This window comes from Salvia hispanica, unplaced genomic scaffold, assembly GCF_023119035.1.
Source record: "Salvia hispanica cultivar TCC Black 2014 unplaced genomic scaffold, UniMelb_Shisp_WGS_1.0 HiC_scaffold_370, whole genome shotgun sequence".
Lineage (NCBI taxonomy): Eukaryota > Viridiplantae > Streptophyta > Magnoliopsida > Lamiales > Lamiaceae > Salvia > Salvia hispanica.
In genome coordinates, this window is record NW_025952103.1 from 1 (window position 1) to 16,926 (window position 16,926).

At 37.9% G+C, this 16,926-nt stretch overlaps 2 protein-coding genes and 1 non-coding gene across 3 annotated transcripts; 1 reads left to right on the forward strand and 2 right to left on the reverse strand.

The window, feature by feature from the left end:
* Window positions 1-2,311: 2,311 nt before the first annotated feature.
* On the reverse strand, window positions 2,312-5,199 carry LOC125199075. Its single transcript, XM_048097239.1, has 3 exons — window positions 4,936-5,199; window positions 4,478-4,825; window positions 2,312-3,256 (listed from the first exon to the last, which is right to left on the reverse strand). The coding sequence occupies exons 1-3, from the start codon at window positions 5,068-5,070 to the stop codon at window positions 2,429-2,431; spliced, it is 1,311 nt and encodes a 436-aa protein (XP_047953196.1). The 5' UTR covers window positions 5,071-5,199; the 3' UTR covers window positions 2,312-2,428.
* A 198-nt stretch (window positions 5,200-5,397) lies between these two features.
* Window positions 5,398-5,471, reverse strand: TRNAV-AAC. Its single transcript has one exon. It is a non-coding gene; the product is annotated as a tRNA-Val (tRNA).
* A 9,083-nt stretch (window positions 5,472-14,554) lies between these two features.
* On the forward strand, window positions 14,555-15,931 carry LOC125199070. The gene has a single exon (XM_048097236.1). The coding sequence runs from the start codon at window positions 14,570-14,572 to the stop codon at window positions 15,929-15,931; it is 1,362 nt and encodes a 453-aa protein (XP_047953193.1). The 5' UTR covers window positions 14,555-14,569.
* The last annotated feature ends 995 nt before the right edge of the window (window positions 15,932-16,926 follow it).

A 16,926-nucleotide genomic window follows, 5' to 3' on the forward strand; every position in this document is an offset into this window, starting at 1 on the left:
CTTAGGAAAATAAATAATTCCCCCACAATTATATTACTCCGCATCAAAAATACACATATTCAGATCAATCATCTCTTCACTTCCACTCCCTTTTCTCAACGTATTGACCTTTCAACGGCCACATCATTTTTCCACATCTTTGACTATTCAATAGCCACGTCAACATTTCAACAAGTTGACTATTCAACTCAATCTCCATTCTCATACGCAATTAGGTCACAAAGACACTATGCAATTAATCACTCATCAAATAATTCACATATCATAGCATTTAAGGCATTTAATGCAAAAATTTTATAACCCGAAAATTAGGGTTTGAAAAAGTGGGGCGTTACAGTTTTGCTCAAGGAGCTGTTTGATACTACTATGATAATGCAACAAAATATTCAGGAAAGGAATGAACTTAGGAATAACATTGAAATAGAAATGAAAGAGTTAAATGACAAGCGAATGAATTTAATGGACATACGAATCACACTATCGCACCAAGCACATCTTAAATCATAATATTGGAAAACATAATTAATTAATTGATTATGCATGATTGTTTTATTAATTAAAAATTTTGTTATATGTACATATATTTAAATTTGCTCAATCTCAAGAGAATCTTGTTATGCAACTAGCAAAGATTATTATTAAGTTCAGAAAATGACAACAATTAAAGAATGGTGGCATGACAACAACATGTCTCTAACCAAACCTAGCTCTCAACTTTTGTGGGCTTTAATGTAGAAAACATTAATGATTTAATTCGGATTTGGACGTTCTCTACTACCTATTTATGCTTGATCGCTTCACATTATATTTTATAAAGAACATGGCTATATTACAAAACCAGAATTATTGAGAGATGCCAAAACATTGATTTTTTAAATAAAAATAAAAATTCATATCAATGTATGTTAGATAATTTTTAAAAAGCTGTGCTCAGATAGTTAATACTTACTACTTAAATGAGAAATTGATTCGTTCTTTTGTTCCGATTCAAGTGAGACGTTTCATCTGCCACAATAATTGGGAAAAATGTTTACGAGTTAAATAGAAAAAATAATACTAGAAGAAAGAATAAGAGTTTATTTTTTGGCAAGAGATAAAATGAGATAATTAACTTGGGACATCACATAAAGGAATATGAATCAAGTAACTTGAGCCATCTGAATAGCATATTTACAAAACCAGCATATATATATATGATAATATGAAGGTGATATCATGGTTATGGACTTTACAAACATTTGAGTCATAGATGGAGGTCTATACCACAATGAATCCAAATTTCAACATGACTTTTTTAGAGGAAAATTTCAGCAGGGTGAGATAATGATTGGTAGGTAGAGCTAGACATGCATGTCATAATAGGATGAATCAATTAAATGGACATATTGTATTGTTTATTTGTTTATATTTGATTAGCCAACAAATAACCCACGTCAAGATCTGAAGTCCCAAATCTTGGTATTTGAAGGCCTCCTCTCTAACGGGCCACTGTGTACCCTGATTGAATCCCCTCACAAACTGTCGGGCCGGGGTGTGGGGGCGACCAGGGTGACCGCATCACCTTTTTTTTGCTACAATAAATAAGGGAAATTATGAAGTCTTAATTTGCCTGAAAAAGTAGATTTTCATTCTGTGGTGCACAGATTGTCGATTCTATCAAAGTAACTATACTACTAGTATCAATCATTTTGCTTGGTTGATTAACAAATTAATCCTACGTGGAAGGCTAAGTAACGCTAAATTTGTCCCGACGAAACCAAAATGGGAAATATATGCATAAAACATTAGTAAAAATATGAGACTTTGGAAAAAGAAAAAAAAAAACTAAATGTAAATCGTGTTTTATGTATGTGTGAATATCTATTCAACACCTACTGGCCGATTTGATTCTGATCGGGTTTGGACGTAAGACATGCTAGAATATTGAACCGTTATGAACCCAATAAACCGGTCCAGCTCGACCCGGCCTGAATCAGCTGCCGATAAATCGGTTTTTGATCAATTGTTTAGAAATTATCCATTTTCCTAAAAAGCAAATCATGGTTCTCAATATCATGATTTGAATCTATAATTTTGATTTGTTATTAGTTAAGAATTAAGATGTTTCAATAATCTTATTTGAATATTATTAGACATTTGAGCTTAATTGTGAACTTGTATGCATGTTCTTGTTAGCACTATATCAGTATTTTATCTGATTCAGGACTTGTATTTGATAATTTTTTTAGTTTATCATTCACTAAGTTTAATTTTTTTTTTATAATATATATACTTAATAAATATATATAGGGATATAGTACGGTATTCTGGCTTGATAAATAGTTAGACCGGTCTGATCGATTGAGCAATAAACCGCTATATTTGACGGTTCACTTGCCGGTCTGTTTTTAAAAGCATTTATATTAACACAAAATATGATCACCATACTTCATAGAGCAAATGGAGAAGAAGGCTGGTACACTACAGGAACCTTGGACATGGTCGTGTTGCCGGTCATGACATTCTCCGCGACAGTATCCTCTCCGATCACCGGATCGATCTGCACCACCCTCTCCGGTACAACCTTGTTCCCGTCCACCTTAGCCAGCACCTCAAAATGCATCCTCACAGACTGTGGCTTCGTCCTCCACTCCGGGAAACCAGACATATTGAATCCATCGCTTTGTCCCGTCTTCTTCTCGACCACAAAACCCATCTTCACAAAAGTCTGAGCCGAAACATCCGCCTTCACAAGCTTGAACGAACCCTCCTTAGCCGCTTTGGGACCCAGCACGGACGACAGCAGAGCCTCAAACCCGACCAGGTTAGAGTTGGAGCCATCAATGGATGTGATGGGCCACATTGTGCTGAAGCGATCAGGCGCAAGAAGCGCAGTGGCTTCACTTTGGAGATCAATGGCTGTGCTGCTGGATTTCACGGATTTCCTCTTTGATGCAGAGGATAGCTCGACGAGACCAGGAGCGAGGCGCTTTAACTTGAGCCGGTTGTTGGATGAAGGCGATGAAGAGGTAGGGGATGTGAGCGATGTTGGTCCAACAATGCGAAGGGAAAGAAGAGGGCCGTCATGGGATTGGGCGGCATTGCGTAGCCACTCGGCTAGAGCTAAAATACCTGATGCAAAGTTACTGCTGGTCCGATTAAATGGCAGCGGTAGCTCAATTGGATGACGCAAGCTAACGGATCGAGCACCCTTAACAGTGACTACGGCACCATCTGCTAGAATCACTTTCTTCAGCACACCGGCATCCACGTCATGCTGCATCGAAGAACAATCACTAAATCAGATAAGAGAAGCAAAGCAAATTGTTTTCCTAGTTTCCCTCTTCACATATAGATGTGCAATTCCAGATCACCATACTCATACACAAATTCAATTCCAAATACAATTAAATCAACCTATGGATTCATACATTATATGGTAATAGTGCCTCATAGTCTACCCAAGATTGATGTACTAAAGAGTTTGACACTTTGGAATACTGTTAGCTGTCAAAACTGAAAGATACATAGTCTACTAGTAGCTAATATCATTCCTCGAGCACCATACTCAACTCAATATAAGAAGTAAGAAGGTCGATTTACCATAGCCACAATCAAATAATTACATTAAACTCTAACAGAAAAGCATTAAAAGAAACTATCCTCAACACTCAATGATCAAGAACAAAATATACAGGCAATGACATCCATCGACATCAAACAGAAAATCCTAAGTTGAAAATGGATCTCCACTCATCATACTCATATAAAGCAAAAGCTGTCACCATACTCATAAGTTCAATTCCCAGATATAATCCATTAAACGGAAATCATGCCTCATAGTCCTATCAAGATTGATGGCGCTATTAAATGATGTTAGCTATCAAAAGTGAAAGATAGTGAATATCGTTCTTGACGCACCATACTCAACTCAATATAAGAAACAAGAAGCTCAATTTTCCAAAGCCACAATCAAACAATTATATTCCCTCAGAAATGCACTCACAGAAACTGCCCTCAACAATGTACAGTAATTCTTGCGTTGAAAATGGATCTCCACTCATCAGTCATATATAGCAAAAAATGTCACCTATAGATGCACAAATCCAGATCACCATACTCATAAGTTCAATTCCAGATACAATACCTATGGATCTATGTATTTAACAGTAATCGTGCCTCATAATTCCATACTACCTCTCAAGAATAATTACTAAAGAGTTTGGCACTATGCAATATAACTTTAGCTGTCAAAAGTGAAAGATACATCGTCTACTACCAGTCATATCGTTCCTCAAGCATTATACTCAACACAAATAAGAAGCAAGAAGCTCGATCTTCCAAAGCCACAATCAAACAAATACTATATGAAACTATAACAGACAAGTATCAACAGAAACTGTCCTCAACACTCAATGATCAAGAGCAAGAACAGGACAAAAACATACAACCAATGACATCTATCAACATCAATCATGAAACCTTAACTTAGACTTACAGGTAATGAGATTCGCATATCCTTGGCATCTTGAATCCAAAGCTCCATTGGGCCAGCCAGCTGGAAAGGGGCAAGAACAGGCAGATTATCATCAAATTTCTTCGTCTCCACTAAACCGTTTTCCTCACCCAGCCTAGCCGAATGCGCTGTTTGGAAAATAGGCAAATCCACGTATTCCCAACGATTCACATCCTCCAAAAGCTTAAATGGCATTACTTTATTATCAATCTCCACATCGAATTCATAAGCTACTGACTTTCCCATCTGTGCGTCCCTCAAATCAAACCCAGATATCTTAAATTCATCAGCCTGGAACCCTAATCCCTTCACAATTGCCTCCTTCAAATCCTATTACCATCACCCAGCAAATTTAAAAACCTTATAAGCAAACCTAACTTTATGCATAAGAAAAAATTCATCGCAAGAGAAGAGAATGTCGAATTGCATCAGGTGATTACCGAAATTGCTTTGGGGTATGGTGGATTGGAGGAATCATGGGTGGCAATCAGAGCGGCCGACTTCGAAACCTGAAATCCAATCACAACCAAACAAAGGAATGCAGCCAAATTCAATGATCGAAACCTTAGCTCCATCGAGAAGGTAAGATTACGAAATTCTGAATGGAAATCAAGGGCCTAATCAATTGATTGGCTGATGAAAATTGTATTGAATGTATTGCAAAGAAGAATGAAAAGATGGAATTTTTGCATTTAAAGTTTCTGTTTCTCGATATATTTCGATGCTTCTAGAGCTATATTTCATCGGTAGAGGCATGACGTGGAATTGAAGACCAATAGGAATTGAGTTAGTGATACGAATGGTGATATTTTATTGGTTGATTGACGTAGTTTTCGGTTTGTGGGACCGGTCGGGTCGGGTCGGTCAGGTTTTAAAAAATTTAAAATTAAATAAAAGAATAATGGCTTCGCCCGGACTCGAACCGGAGACCTTCAGTGTGTTAGACTGACGTGATAACCAACTACACCACGAAACCATTGTTGAGAATTCCTCACTTAGTAATTAATTTAACAGTAGAAAATCGAAAATTGGTAATGTGTGGTTTGAGATCTATTTAAAACAATTTGCTTGATACCCGATCAAGTGCTTGGACATAAATAGCGATTTTTTCTATTTTAAAAAATGGCATATGATGAAAATCGATCCATTTAATTATTGAAACAGTACATGGGCTAAAATAGAGATGGAAAGATTAAATAAAATTTATTCAGGAAAGCCTTTGTTATTTTAATTAAGTAATTACTACTTTTCTATTCGATGAGAAAGACAAAAATGTTTTAATTGTCTATTTTCACTGCCGAATGGTGAAATTGAGAGAAAAAAGAAAGGCATTTGCTCTTGTGATATGTTGCGGCCCATATATATGGTGGCCCAATACTTAAGGCCCAATACATGTGACCCATCTCTAACCTGAGAGGTTCCTATGTGGTTTAGGTATGGTCGTGGTAGTGACTACAGGTTCGTGGCTAGATCTAAGGTTTGAGGTCCGGTGTTGATATTTAGTGGTTTTGTTATTGTCTTTCTTTGAGATCTTTGATACTCCATAAATGTGTATCACTAAAAGCCTTCATCTTTATGCGATAATTGAGCCTAAATAAATTTGTTTTTTTTTTTTTAATTTTATATCGGTTCAAGTCTTAGATCTGTTTTGTTTTTGTTGTATAGTTTCTGGCATTGTATCTTGTGGAGTAATTATTTTTGTCGTATGTATGTAGTATGTTATTTCTGAGGTCTCGATAAATAAATAGTGAGTATTGCAGATATAATCCTTAAACTCTCACGTACTCACACACACACCATGACACACCTAAATGAAAATAAAATATAGTACTACTATATATTTGCATGAAGCAATGCACTGTGTTAAAATTAATGTCTAACCCCATTCACGAGCCACGCTTAAATTAACATCCATGGAGTATTCAGTGAATGTAATGATTGAGATTAAGCATTTGGATTTTGGAATACACTTTTAACACTTGCTTTCTCCAATGAGAAATTAAGTTCTTTACTTAATTGATCAATGCAAACATTTTTCTCTCTCCAATTATTTGTGTTCCACAAAGCTTTCATAGGTTATGATGGTTGATGAGAATTGAGAACCACAAAGCCTCAATGATTTGAACATTTATACTATTACTACTTTGTTCAAAAAAAATAATCTAGAATTTTTAGTTTTGATCATTCACCAAAATTACTATTCTTTCGGTCTCTAAAAATTTATCATCTTTCACTTTTATTATTTATGATGGTGGACCTCATATTCCATTAATTCTTACCTATTCAAATTTTATTAAAATTAATACTATATAAAAATAAGATTTGCATATCATTAACTTTATCAACCTATTTTCCATTACATCTTTGAATCTTTCAAAACTCATACTGAATTAAATGATGACAAATTATTAGGAACGAAGGAAGTATTTATCAATTTATATAGGAGTAAATTTCTCTATTTAATTATATCAAAATGGCCGGTTAGAAGTTGATTCCCCTGCTAATAGTTACATGTCTGCGATTCCATCATTAAATATAATATCCAGACTTAATTTTCAAGGCATGATATCATGGGAACTGATTTTTATGTTCGTCGTGATGCATAGTCGTCGGACTAAATCTCAAATTACTTTAGTTTAGTGAAATCAGATAATATTACTGTATTATAGAACAAGTAAGAATTACTACTAAATGAAAATTCGATCTCTATAGACTGTTCCTGCCACAATATTAAGCAGACATCTGTGGAATATCAAATATTTTTCTCTTAATCATTACTATATAATTATCGTTGATTTGCTACTTCGATAATCTTGGTCAGAAAAATATATGTACTGTCCTTCAATAGTTCAATAGTTTATGAAGCCATTTTCTGACTACCCTGATCATATTACTGACTCTGAAAGATGATAGTTGGAAATCCTGCCAAAACATTACCTTACACATATTTTTCTATTTATTTAATTTATTTATTATAATAGTAGTATAAAAATTTACTATAAAATTTTGTGTGATCATATATTTATTGACCAAAACATTTTTATTAAAATCACTGCACACATCACATAGAAATTCTGTAATATGATGAACCGCCTAAGAGCATCCGCAATGGCCTTCCGGGCTTAGCGATCAAGAAGCCGGGACTGGCTGCCATAGCCGACGTGCTGCTGGCCGGTGGACCATTGCAATCGGCGAATGATTTCGGCGAGCTGATCGCGGCTGCCGATCACTCGCCGTTGCCGAAGCGCTAGCCGATCGGCTAGCCGCCATTGTGGAGGCCCGAGGACAGCGCCGATTTTCAATTTTATTTTTTTTAAATCATATATAAAACGCGATTTCCTTTTCATTTTCATTTGCACCACTTTCCTATATAAACGCTTTTCTCTCTCTCTAACTTTCCGTACAAGAGCATCATCGAGCGATGGATCACAACTTAACGAGTCCTGGCCCGGTGACAGACCGGATCTCGGACGCACACGGCACCCGTGGGATCTGGAGGGGGCCAGCGGCAGATGGGCTCCGGGGTTTAACATCCCTTGGGAATCAGATGATGGGGTTGTTATTGGCTGGTGCTACCGGGGAGATGGGGCTTGTATGGGGGGTACACTGGGGTGTGCCGTGGAGTGCATGCCGGGCGCCAAGGGCATGGTCAGCGCCTGTGTGGAGGGGTATGTCTTTAGATGTTAGGCGAGATGATGCCGTGCAGCCAGATGATGGGGATGATGTGGCAGGGGGATGCCGACGGCATGCATCCCGGGATGCCGAGGGGGGCGCAGGGGTCACCCTGTGAGTGGCACGCTGCATATCGGCCCTGGCTTGATTTTTTGATCGGCTTAAAGCCTCACGTGCCGACTCCGGGTGGAGACGTTAGCTTCTCCGGCGATGACCTTTCCGCTCAGGCTGCATGATACATGGGGATGCGATCTCTGGGACGACGATACTCCTGTTCAAGCGACGCCGGCCGCGCCGAAGAAGGAAGACGGGGAGTGGGGGAAGGGCGAGGAGGCTTCGGCGAGTTATCGCAGCCCACTGCCCATTAACCCAGGAGGAAATGAATGGCCCGGGAGGATGGCGGAGTACGCCCGGGTGGCCCAAGGGGTGGTTGGAGGTGTGTGCGACGATCCACCGGTTGCGAACAACCAGCGGGTCGTCAACATATGGGCGAAGACTCGTAGCCGCCTACTAAGAGGTAATCGCCCCGTACGGGAAGGACTTCAAGAACGAGCGAGGTCGAGGAAGGGGTGCGGAGCGCACCCGAGGCTGGCGGCAGGCCGCTTTCACGAATTTGTACGCCTACGCCCTCCATCAGCTCAGAAGCGGGACAGATCGAGGACGACGCCCCTGTGAGAGGATAGTCACGAGTCAGTTCTCCTTGGAGGGGAAGTATACAAGGAGTTCACCTTCCTCGGGAGCGCTTCTTGTTGCTGAAGTGACTCCGAAAAGTTCCGGGCGGGATGCGACGGCTGGGTCGCCGAAGAAGTAAGCGACTTAACTATAGCGGCGATTACAGCGGGCAGCATCGGCGGATCCCACGACCTCCCCCGGATGCTTGAAGAGTTTCCATCCCCTCCTTCATTCACGGGTCGCCCCCGCCCGGTTGGACAGCAGCGGGCGCAAGCTGGCCGCGAGGGCGGATCCCCCCTATCGCCCCGCGAGGTCCAGTCCTCCGCCCTCCCAGCCTGCCCCACTCGAGTACACTCTCCATTCGTGTAACCAAACGCGGGCTCAGAGGTTACAGGTCTTCCGAGAGTGGAAGAACGCCACTGACCCCACGGAGAAGAGGTTTCTTCAGGAGATGCTCGAGAGCATGCGTGCCGATTTAGCCGATCGCGAGGGCACGGCTAAGCGGGTTCCGACGTGGGCCTCAGATACCACGAGGTGGCTAAGAATGGCGGCGGCGATGGCGGCGCGACGACGGGAGGAGCGACGGCAGCGGCGGCGATGAGGAGGAGAGAGTGGCGGGGCTCGTGTGTTGAAGACCTTTTTTTAAAAAAATCATGTACTTTTTTTTTAAAATCTTTGTGTACTTTTTTTTTTTTAATGGAATGGATTATTTTTCCCGTATATGTGTCGTAAATTTAATTCAGTTTTTTTAATCGTAATTTTAATTCCATAAATGTAGTATATTTTTGAATTATTTTTATTGCGGCTGCCTATGGCGGCCTAAATCGATGTGGCAGTGGTATTTTTAGTGTTCGACGTGGCAGGGGAGAGAATGATGGCCTATGGTCGGCCTAAGCACCATTGCGGATGCTCTAAAGGTACAAATAAAACTTCACGTAGTATACAGTACGTACCTCAATCAAAGAATGGGATTAAATGTCAAATATTCACGTTTCATACAATTAATGGGGCAAACAGTATAACTTATAATAAACTCATAATTGAAATCTTGATTTGCTCTTAGAATTATTAATAGAGGTCCATCATCAATTGAGTTTTTTTAGGGTAATTGGGAAATGAGATGCAATATCAGCCACTCATTTTTATTAAATGATCATTTTTGTTAAATGAGTGATCCAGATTTTGCCATACAAAAAATGTTTTTGAATTAATTTATTATAAAAGGGTAGAATGGTAATTTCATATTATAATTAGAGTCCACCGCGAACGCGATCCACGAGCCCTAATTCCTTGCACATTTTGAATCCTTTGTAAAATGCATAAATTTTCCCCAAATTCCCAATCGAATTCTTTGCAAATTTTGATCAGCCGTCTTACGCCCTTCCAATCGGAGCTCCACGGTGATTTGTTTGATCAATTTCATTCAGCGTCGAAATCGGTGTCAATGCTGAGGACGAAGGCGCTGTTGGCGATTGGCTGCACTGACTGCACGACCTTCCCCGGTGACGCCGGGGAGGAACTCCTTGTCCTTCGCCGTCAGGTACTCGGACGCTCCGCGCCTCCACCGCCTAAATCGCGCGCGGAATCCGAACGATCTGAAGACGGAGGCGCCGTCGGGGTCGGCGGTTAGGTGTTTCTCGTGGCGGCTCTTCGCTTCATGGATTTGGCTTCTGAAGAAATCTATGGCGAATCGAATCAATTCGATTTATTTTTATTTAGGGGAGCAGTGATCAGTTTCTTAACAAAATACATTTTGATTGGTGGTAAACGGCGGAAACATCCAGCAAAGGGAATTGGAAATACATATTTTTTTATTAATCTCGTCAACTAATTATGCAATTCATGTAACTATACACATATAATGTCAATTATATGTGCAATCCATGTCAACTACATATATATTATGTCAACTACATATATCATAGTATGTTATTCATTTGTTGACATAAATAATATAGGTTGTTGACATGAAAATATTTGTTATTGACATTAATTATTTGTAAAATGTTGTTGTTGACATAATAGTTAACATAAATAACGTTTGTTGTTGAGATCGTAGTTGACTAATGCCTCTATAGTTGACATCGCGCGAAAATGACAATTATATCCTCTAGTTGACATAATGACTCAGTAGTTGACATTGCGAAAATTATGAATGAGTGGTGAAAATGCATCTTAGTTTTTAATTAGATAAAAAAATATCAATCTAACCAGACCCACAGTAGGAGTAGTATATAATGTACCGTATATTATGGGTGCAGTTATATACTAGTGATCGTTTTATTATAAATAATTTAATCGTCAATTGGTAAAATTTGAGTTGAGATGTTATTATGCACTAGTATGGTACAGGACCGATAATAATTAATACTAATAATATTATTAGTTATAGTGTAACAATGATCTCAAGATTCAGCTGTGATAAAAATAAAAGAAATTGAAAATCAAACATATAAAACCAAATTTTAAGCAAAGACTTATCTACACGTCATTAGATATATTTTTTTATTATACATATTCTGGCTTGGAGACAAACCACGATTCACAAATTCATATGGAGTAATTTATTCGAAAATGGCATGGTAAAACAAATGAATACGGTGATGAATAAAGTTTCACTGCAATAGTTAAATTTTGAATTCATAATTAATAAATTTAATAAATACTACTAGTATTTAAAAAAACAATATTTTATTTTTTAAACAAGAGTAGTATAGGTAATATACATTTTAATATCCATCCTAAAGTATATTCTATTTTCCTCAACAAGGAAAACGTCATGATTTATGACTTCAGAGAGTATTTGATTTATAACTTCAGAGAGTATAGGTAATATACATTTTAATATCCATATAGGTGTTTGATGTGGACTAATCTGGTCCCTTGTTTTTAAAATTAAAATTTGTAAGTATTATTATTATTATTATTATTATTATTATTATTATTATGTACTTAGAGTTCCCATATACCTGCGAGGTTCGAAAATTGAGAGTGAACTGTGGATTCGTGTTGTTCATCGTGCTTGATGTTCCTTCATTTAATAATCTTGGTTGTCTCCCTACTAAAACTACAAATATTTTATAATTTTATGCAGCTAGTAAATTTTTCTTAACGATAAAAGTTAACTTTTTCATGTTCCTTTTCCTAGGAAGAAATTAGAGTAAGAATTTAATATTTTTATGAGCATATATATTGGACTATTTTTATTGTTTTGAAGGAAAAATTATGAGTAATGAAGAATACAAAAATGAAATTGTTGGAATTTAGATGTGATGCCTGTGGGTGTGAACTCCCAGTGAAAGCGTGTCGTGTTATCCCTTCATTAATAGGTGTTGAATATGCACGCCTTTCAGTCACGTCTATTTCTCTATCCCATATTTTTCGAATCCATTTTTTGTATTTTAGATTAATTTATTACTAGTAATTATGAAAACTAAACGCATAAGATGGGATTAATGAAGTCCTAGAAATAAGATTACAAATATCCGAGTATCTATTTTTATCGATCATAAAAACTAAACGCATAAAAAAAATACCATTATTGTTGCATAGAAAGTATCAGGAGTATTTTTTTTCCAATAAGGTACGTATAAGGATGATTTGATTTACAAGATTATCGAAATTATAATATGTGGAGTATTGTACTTGTATTTGGTTTATAAAATTTAATATCACAATCAATCATAGACCATATATCACAATCAATCATAGACCATGTATTCCTAATAATTAGTTATAGTCAGTTCTTCAACTAAAAGAATCTCACTACTAAATATTAGACCATATCTCATAATTATTTTGTCTAACAAATCGAATAGTCACATAAAAGTATATTACTATATGGTTCATGAAAAATACAGTCAAATACGTGTAAATTAATATGCTGAATCAATTTAGATAATTATATTGGTGTTTGTATAAATTATCTCCCTATTAAAAGTGTACATCTCCAAGTTTCGAAATAGAATGGACTGAATTGTTTGTGTCCTTTTCATTGATATTAATAAACCTGTCACACATATCAGGCCACAAAGGTACCCTAAACAAAATCACAAGATTAATGAGCCATACTTAATTGATAGTAGTATTTTGAAAAGCCAAACAAAAAAAAAGAAAAAGTTACGCCTAATTCATTGATTTTTTTCTTATGGATTTTAATTTACTTAGATACATCACAGGCGGACCCAGTAAAGGAGAGGGAGGGCTTAAGCCCCTACCCAAAATAATTTTTTGGTTTTTTATACTTCTAAATTTTTGAAATTTTTGGAAAAAATGTCTTAAGCCCCTACTGTATGAATGTTGTTGGGGATTAAATTATTGAAAATTGATTGATTAAAGGGGCTGAACTTACCTGAAAAGAAAATTTACGAGATGAAAACTAAGAACTATGGCGGACGGCGACTACGGGAAGAAGAAGACTAACTCATAAAACATGATTAATAGAGTAAAAAATATTATTATATTAGAAAACTCCATTCAAAAAGTGCCGAGTTGTTATGCCTAAAGAAGCATGTCAAGTTCTTTATTTTAATAATTTAAAAACAAATGCTTATATATATATATATATATGTCTTCTTGCATTATTACCGCATAACATCGTTTTTCTTTACTTTTTATTCATTTCTTTTTAATTTAATGTTTAAAATATGCAAAACAAAAATATACTCTCCATTGGTAAAATTTATACAGGATTTTGTGATATTTTAATAATATGGTTTAGTTTAACATGTTTAATTTTAATTTAAGACGATTGGATTAGAGATTTTTTTTATTTTAATTTTGAGTTTGAATCTTGAATTGAATATTTTAAATTTGATTTAAGTCATATCTGCTTCTATAATTATTGTATAGCAACATTTTCATTTATGTATAGGTTTAGTTTTACTAATAAAATATTTATGCATTTTTATAGTTGTTGTGTTTTTTTTTTTTTTTTTCATGATTACTATGTTTCATATCTACTCTATTCTTTTCTTTATAATTGAGTTATTTTTTCATTTGGAAAGTTCTTTATAGTTAAGTCATTTGTATATAGTAGTAATTTTTTTATCTTTCTTACTTTATTCCCACTACTTTATTCACTTTTACTTTATTCTCTTCAGTTTTTTTCTCTCACTTACTTTTTTATCTATTTATTTATAACACTTTACATCCATTTCTTAAACTTCGTCCGAAAAGTTTCGCCTCAATTATGAGGGAACATAAAGAGAGTATATATTAGTATAAAATTTCTACTCGTAGAGCCCTACTGAAAAAAAATTTTCGTCCGCATTGGATACATCCTTTAAATAAAGAATAATTTCGCTATTGAAGATTTGAAGTTCCATAAAGTGATCAAACGAACCTTTTTGTGTAATTTAAAATTATGTTTTGTTACATTTATTTTGTTATGAGTAGAAAATATCACCGGACTACACTTACATGGTTGTCACTAATTCTACTTTGTTTTAAGGGAGTAGTAACACTTTTAAAGTATTTAGTAATAATAATAAAAAATTACAGAACGATAGATAGAGGGACAAACAAAACCTCATTGATTATAAATATTGAAGAAAGTTTGATTATCTGAACTTATTAAATTAAAAAGTAAATTTATTGCTTAATGGAAATATATGGAATTCATCAAAGCAATTGTTATCCTCACCCGCTCTATCCACACAACGCGTCACAGTAAAACTCTGGGTGCACGGAAATGTATGTGCACCGTTATGTGAAGTTCTTAAACCTTGAATGGTGGAGCCACTTCACACACTCGCTAAATCTCTGGAAAGTGGAAACCCTCTCTCTCTCCCTCGCTCACCGATCACCACTGAAGTTATGGAAAATTATGCCTACAATTCCTCCTACCCTGAGTCCGGTAGTTCATCGCCGCGATCCCGAGAAATCGAGTTCGAAAATTCCGCGCCGTGGGAGGATCATCAGTCGCAGAATTGCAACAAGGTCAAGTTTATGTGCAGTTACGGCGGAAAAGTCAACCCGCGGCCGCACGATAACCAGCTCTCCTACATAGGCGGCGAGACGAAGATCCTCTCCGTCGATCGGAACATCAAATTCGCCGCCCTGCTCTCCAAGCTGGCCGCGCTCTGCGATTCCGGCGATATCTCGTTTAAGTATCAGCTACCAGGAGAGGAACTGGATGCCTTGATTTCGGTGACGAATGACGATGATTTGGAGCACATGATGACCGAGTACGATCGGTTGTTCAGGGTTTCGCCGAAGCCGGCAAGGCTGCGTGTTTTCGTGTTTTCGAACCAGACTCCGAGCCTGAACCCCTCGGCTCGGAGTTTCGGCTCGGAGGAGGCGAAGACGGAGAAAGAGCGGTTCGTGGAAGCGCTGAATTCCGCGCCGCAGCCTTCGGTGCCCGCGGCCGCCCCGCAGCAGCAGCCGCCGCGGAATAGCGTTGATTTTCTGTTAGGATTTGAGAAGGCGAATGCGAATCAGGCGGTGGCGGGGAGAGTTCATGAGTTTGAGGATCCGGTTATGATCGGGTCGGATCCGATCCAGAAGCACATTCAGGATCTACAGAGGCTGCAAATTGAGGAACGGCAAGGAATGTACAGAAGGAAGAGCGACGACAATCTCTCCGTCGGATCCGGAGGCGGCGAGTACAATAAACAGCCGGAGAAGCTACCTCAGGCGGCAATCCCCGGCGGCGTTCCTTATTGGACGGAGAAACAGGCTCCTACCGGAGTCTATCCTAATCCGGCGACTGCGAGCAACATTGGTAAAGAGCAACAGCAAGTTTACATGATTCCGGCGCCAGCAAACGCATACCCGGCGCAGATGATGAGGCCAGCCACCGCACCCCCAAATCAAGGCTACTACGCGGTTCAGAGGATGCCGGCAGAGGGATACCGAGAGCAGCAGCAGCCGATGTACAACATGATTCAGCAAGGCGCCGTGCCTCCTCCGGTAATTCAAACCATGCCGCCGCCGCAGCAACAGCAGCAGCAGAAGGTAGGGGATACTCCGAGGGTTACAGGATGGTGGGGCAGGGGACAGCTGGCGGTGTTGGAATGGTGGCGGAAGGAGGATACGCGCCGGTGGCATACGACGGGAGGCAGATGGTCTACTCTGCGCCCGGCGGTGTGATGGCGCAGCCGCCGCAGTATCAAGGTGTGGCGGCTGATATGAAGCGGCGGCGGAAGCAGGGGCCAAAGCTGCTGCCAAGGCTACGCAAGCATCTGTGTGATTGAATTTGAGGGTAAGCGTATCAATAACTTGAGTTTATTAATGCAATTTTATGTCGTCTTTTATCGTTGTTTAGTTATTGAGTTTGTCACCTGAACTGAATTCAGAGGAGTAGTATTTGTTGAACTGCCAATTTTCCTCTTGTTCTCTTTGTTTGATTTTCGCAACATTTCTGTTTTAGATCTCCTTTTTGTGACCAAAATATTTTGATTTTGGTATATTAGCTCCCAAAGTTTTTACTCAAGTATAAAGTGGGAAATATAAATAAAGTTTGTTATCAAATAAGGAAACAATTCAATTAAACAGACGATTCGAAAATGAATACTACTACAACTCAATTTGATTACAAATTCTATTCGCAAGTTTGTAAGATAATTCACTAATTTACAAGGAGACAATATTATTAGCCGTAAATCGTAATTGCGGTAGATCGCCACTTTCTTTCTCAGTTCTAATAATTTCTTTCTTTCTCAGTTCTAATAATTTCTCATCAATCGCATTCAACAGCATCCAATTTCTAAACAGATTTAAAGTGAAAGTAAAATGTTATCGCATATTAAAGCGTTTCGTTTCTTTTACTCCAATTTTCCAAATCAATAAAGCGTTTACAAAGTTCAGAGATTTATGAAAAAAATATATAATGCAAATGATGGAGTAAAAGTATTCAGCTAAAGCCCTGTTCGGTTGTCCCTACTAAATCTCAAGATTAGTTTAATTTTACATTTGGTTGGTCATATTTTATCTCTGACTCAATATGATATTAAGTCCAACATGAATAGTCCCAAGATTAGCCATCTGGGCCTACCCCCTCCAACAAAAACAATCGGCCTCTATAATTGCTTAACTTTCCATATTTACCCTTTTGCTAAGAGATGGTTTGCAGGAAGAAAGAGGGA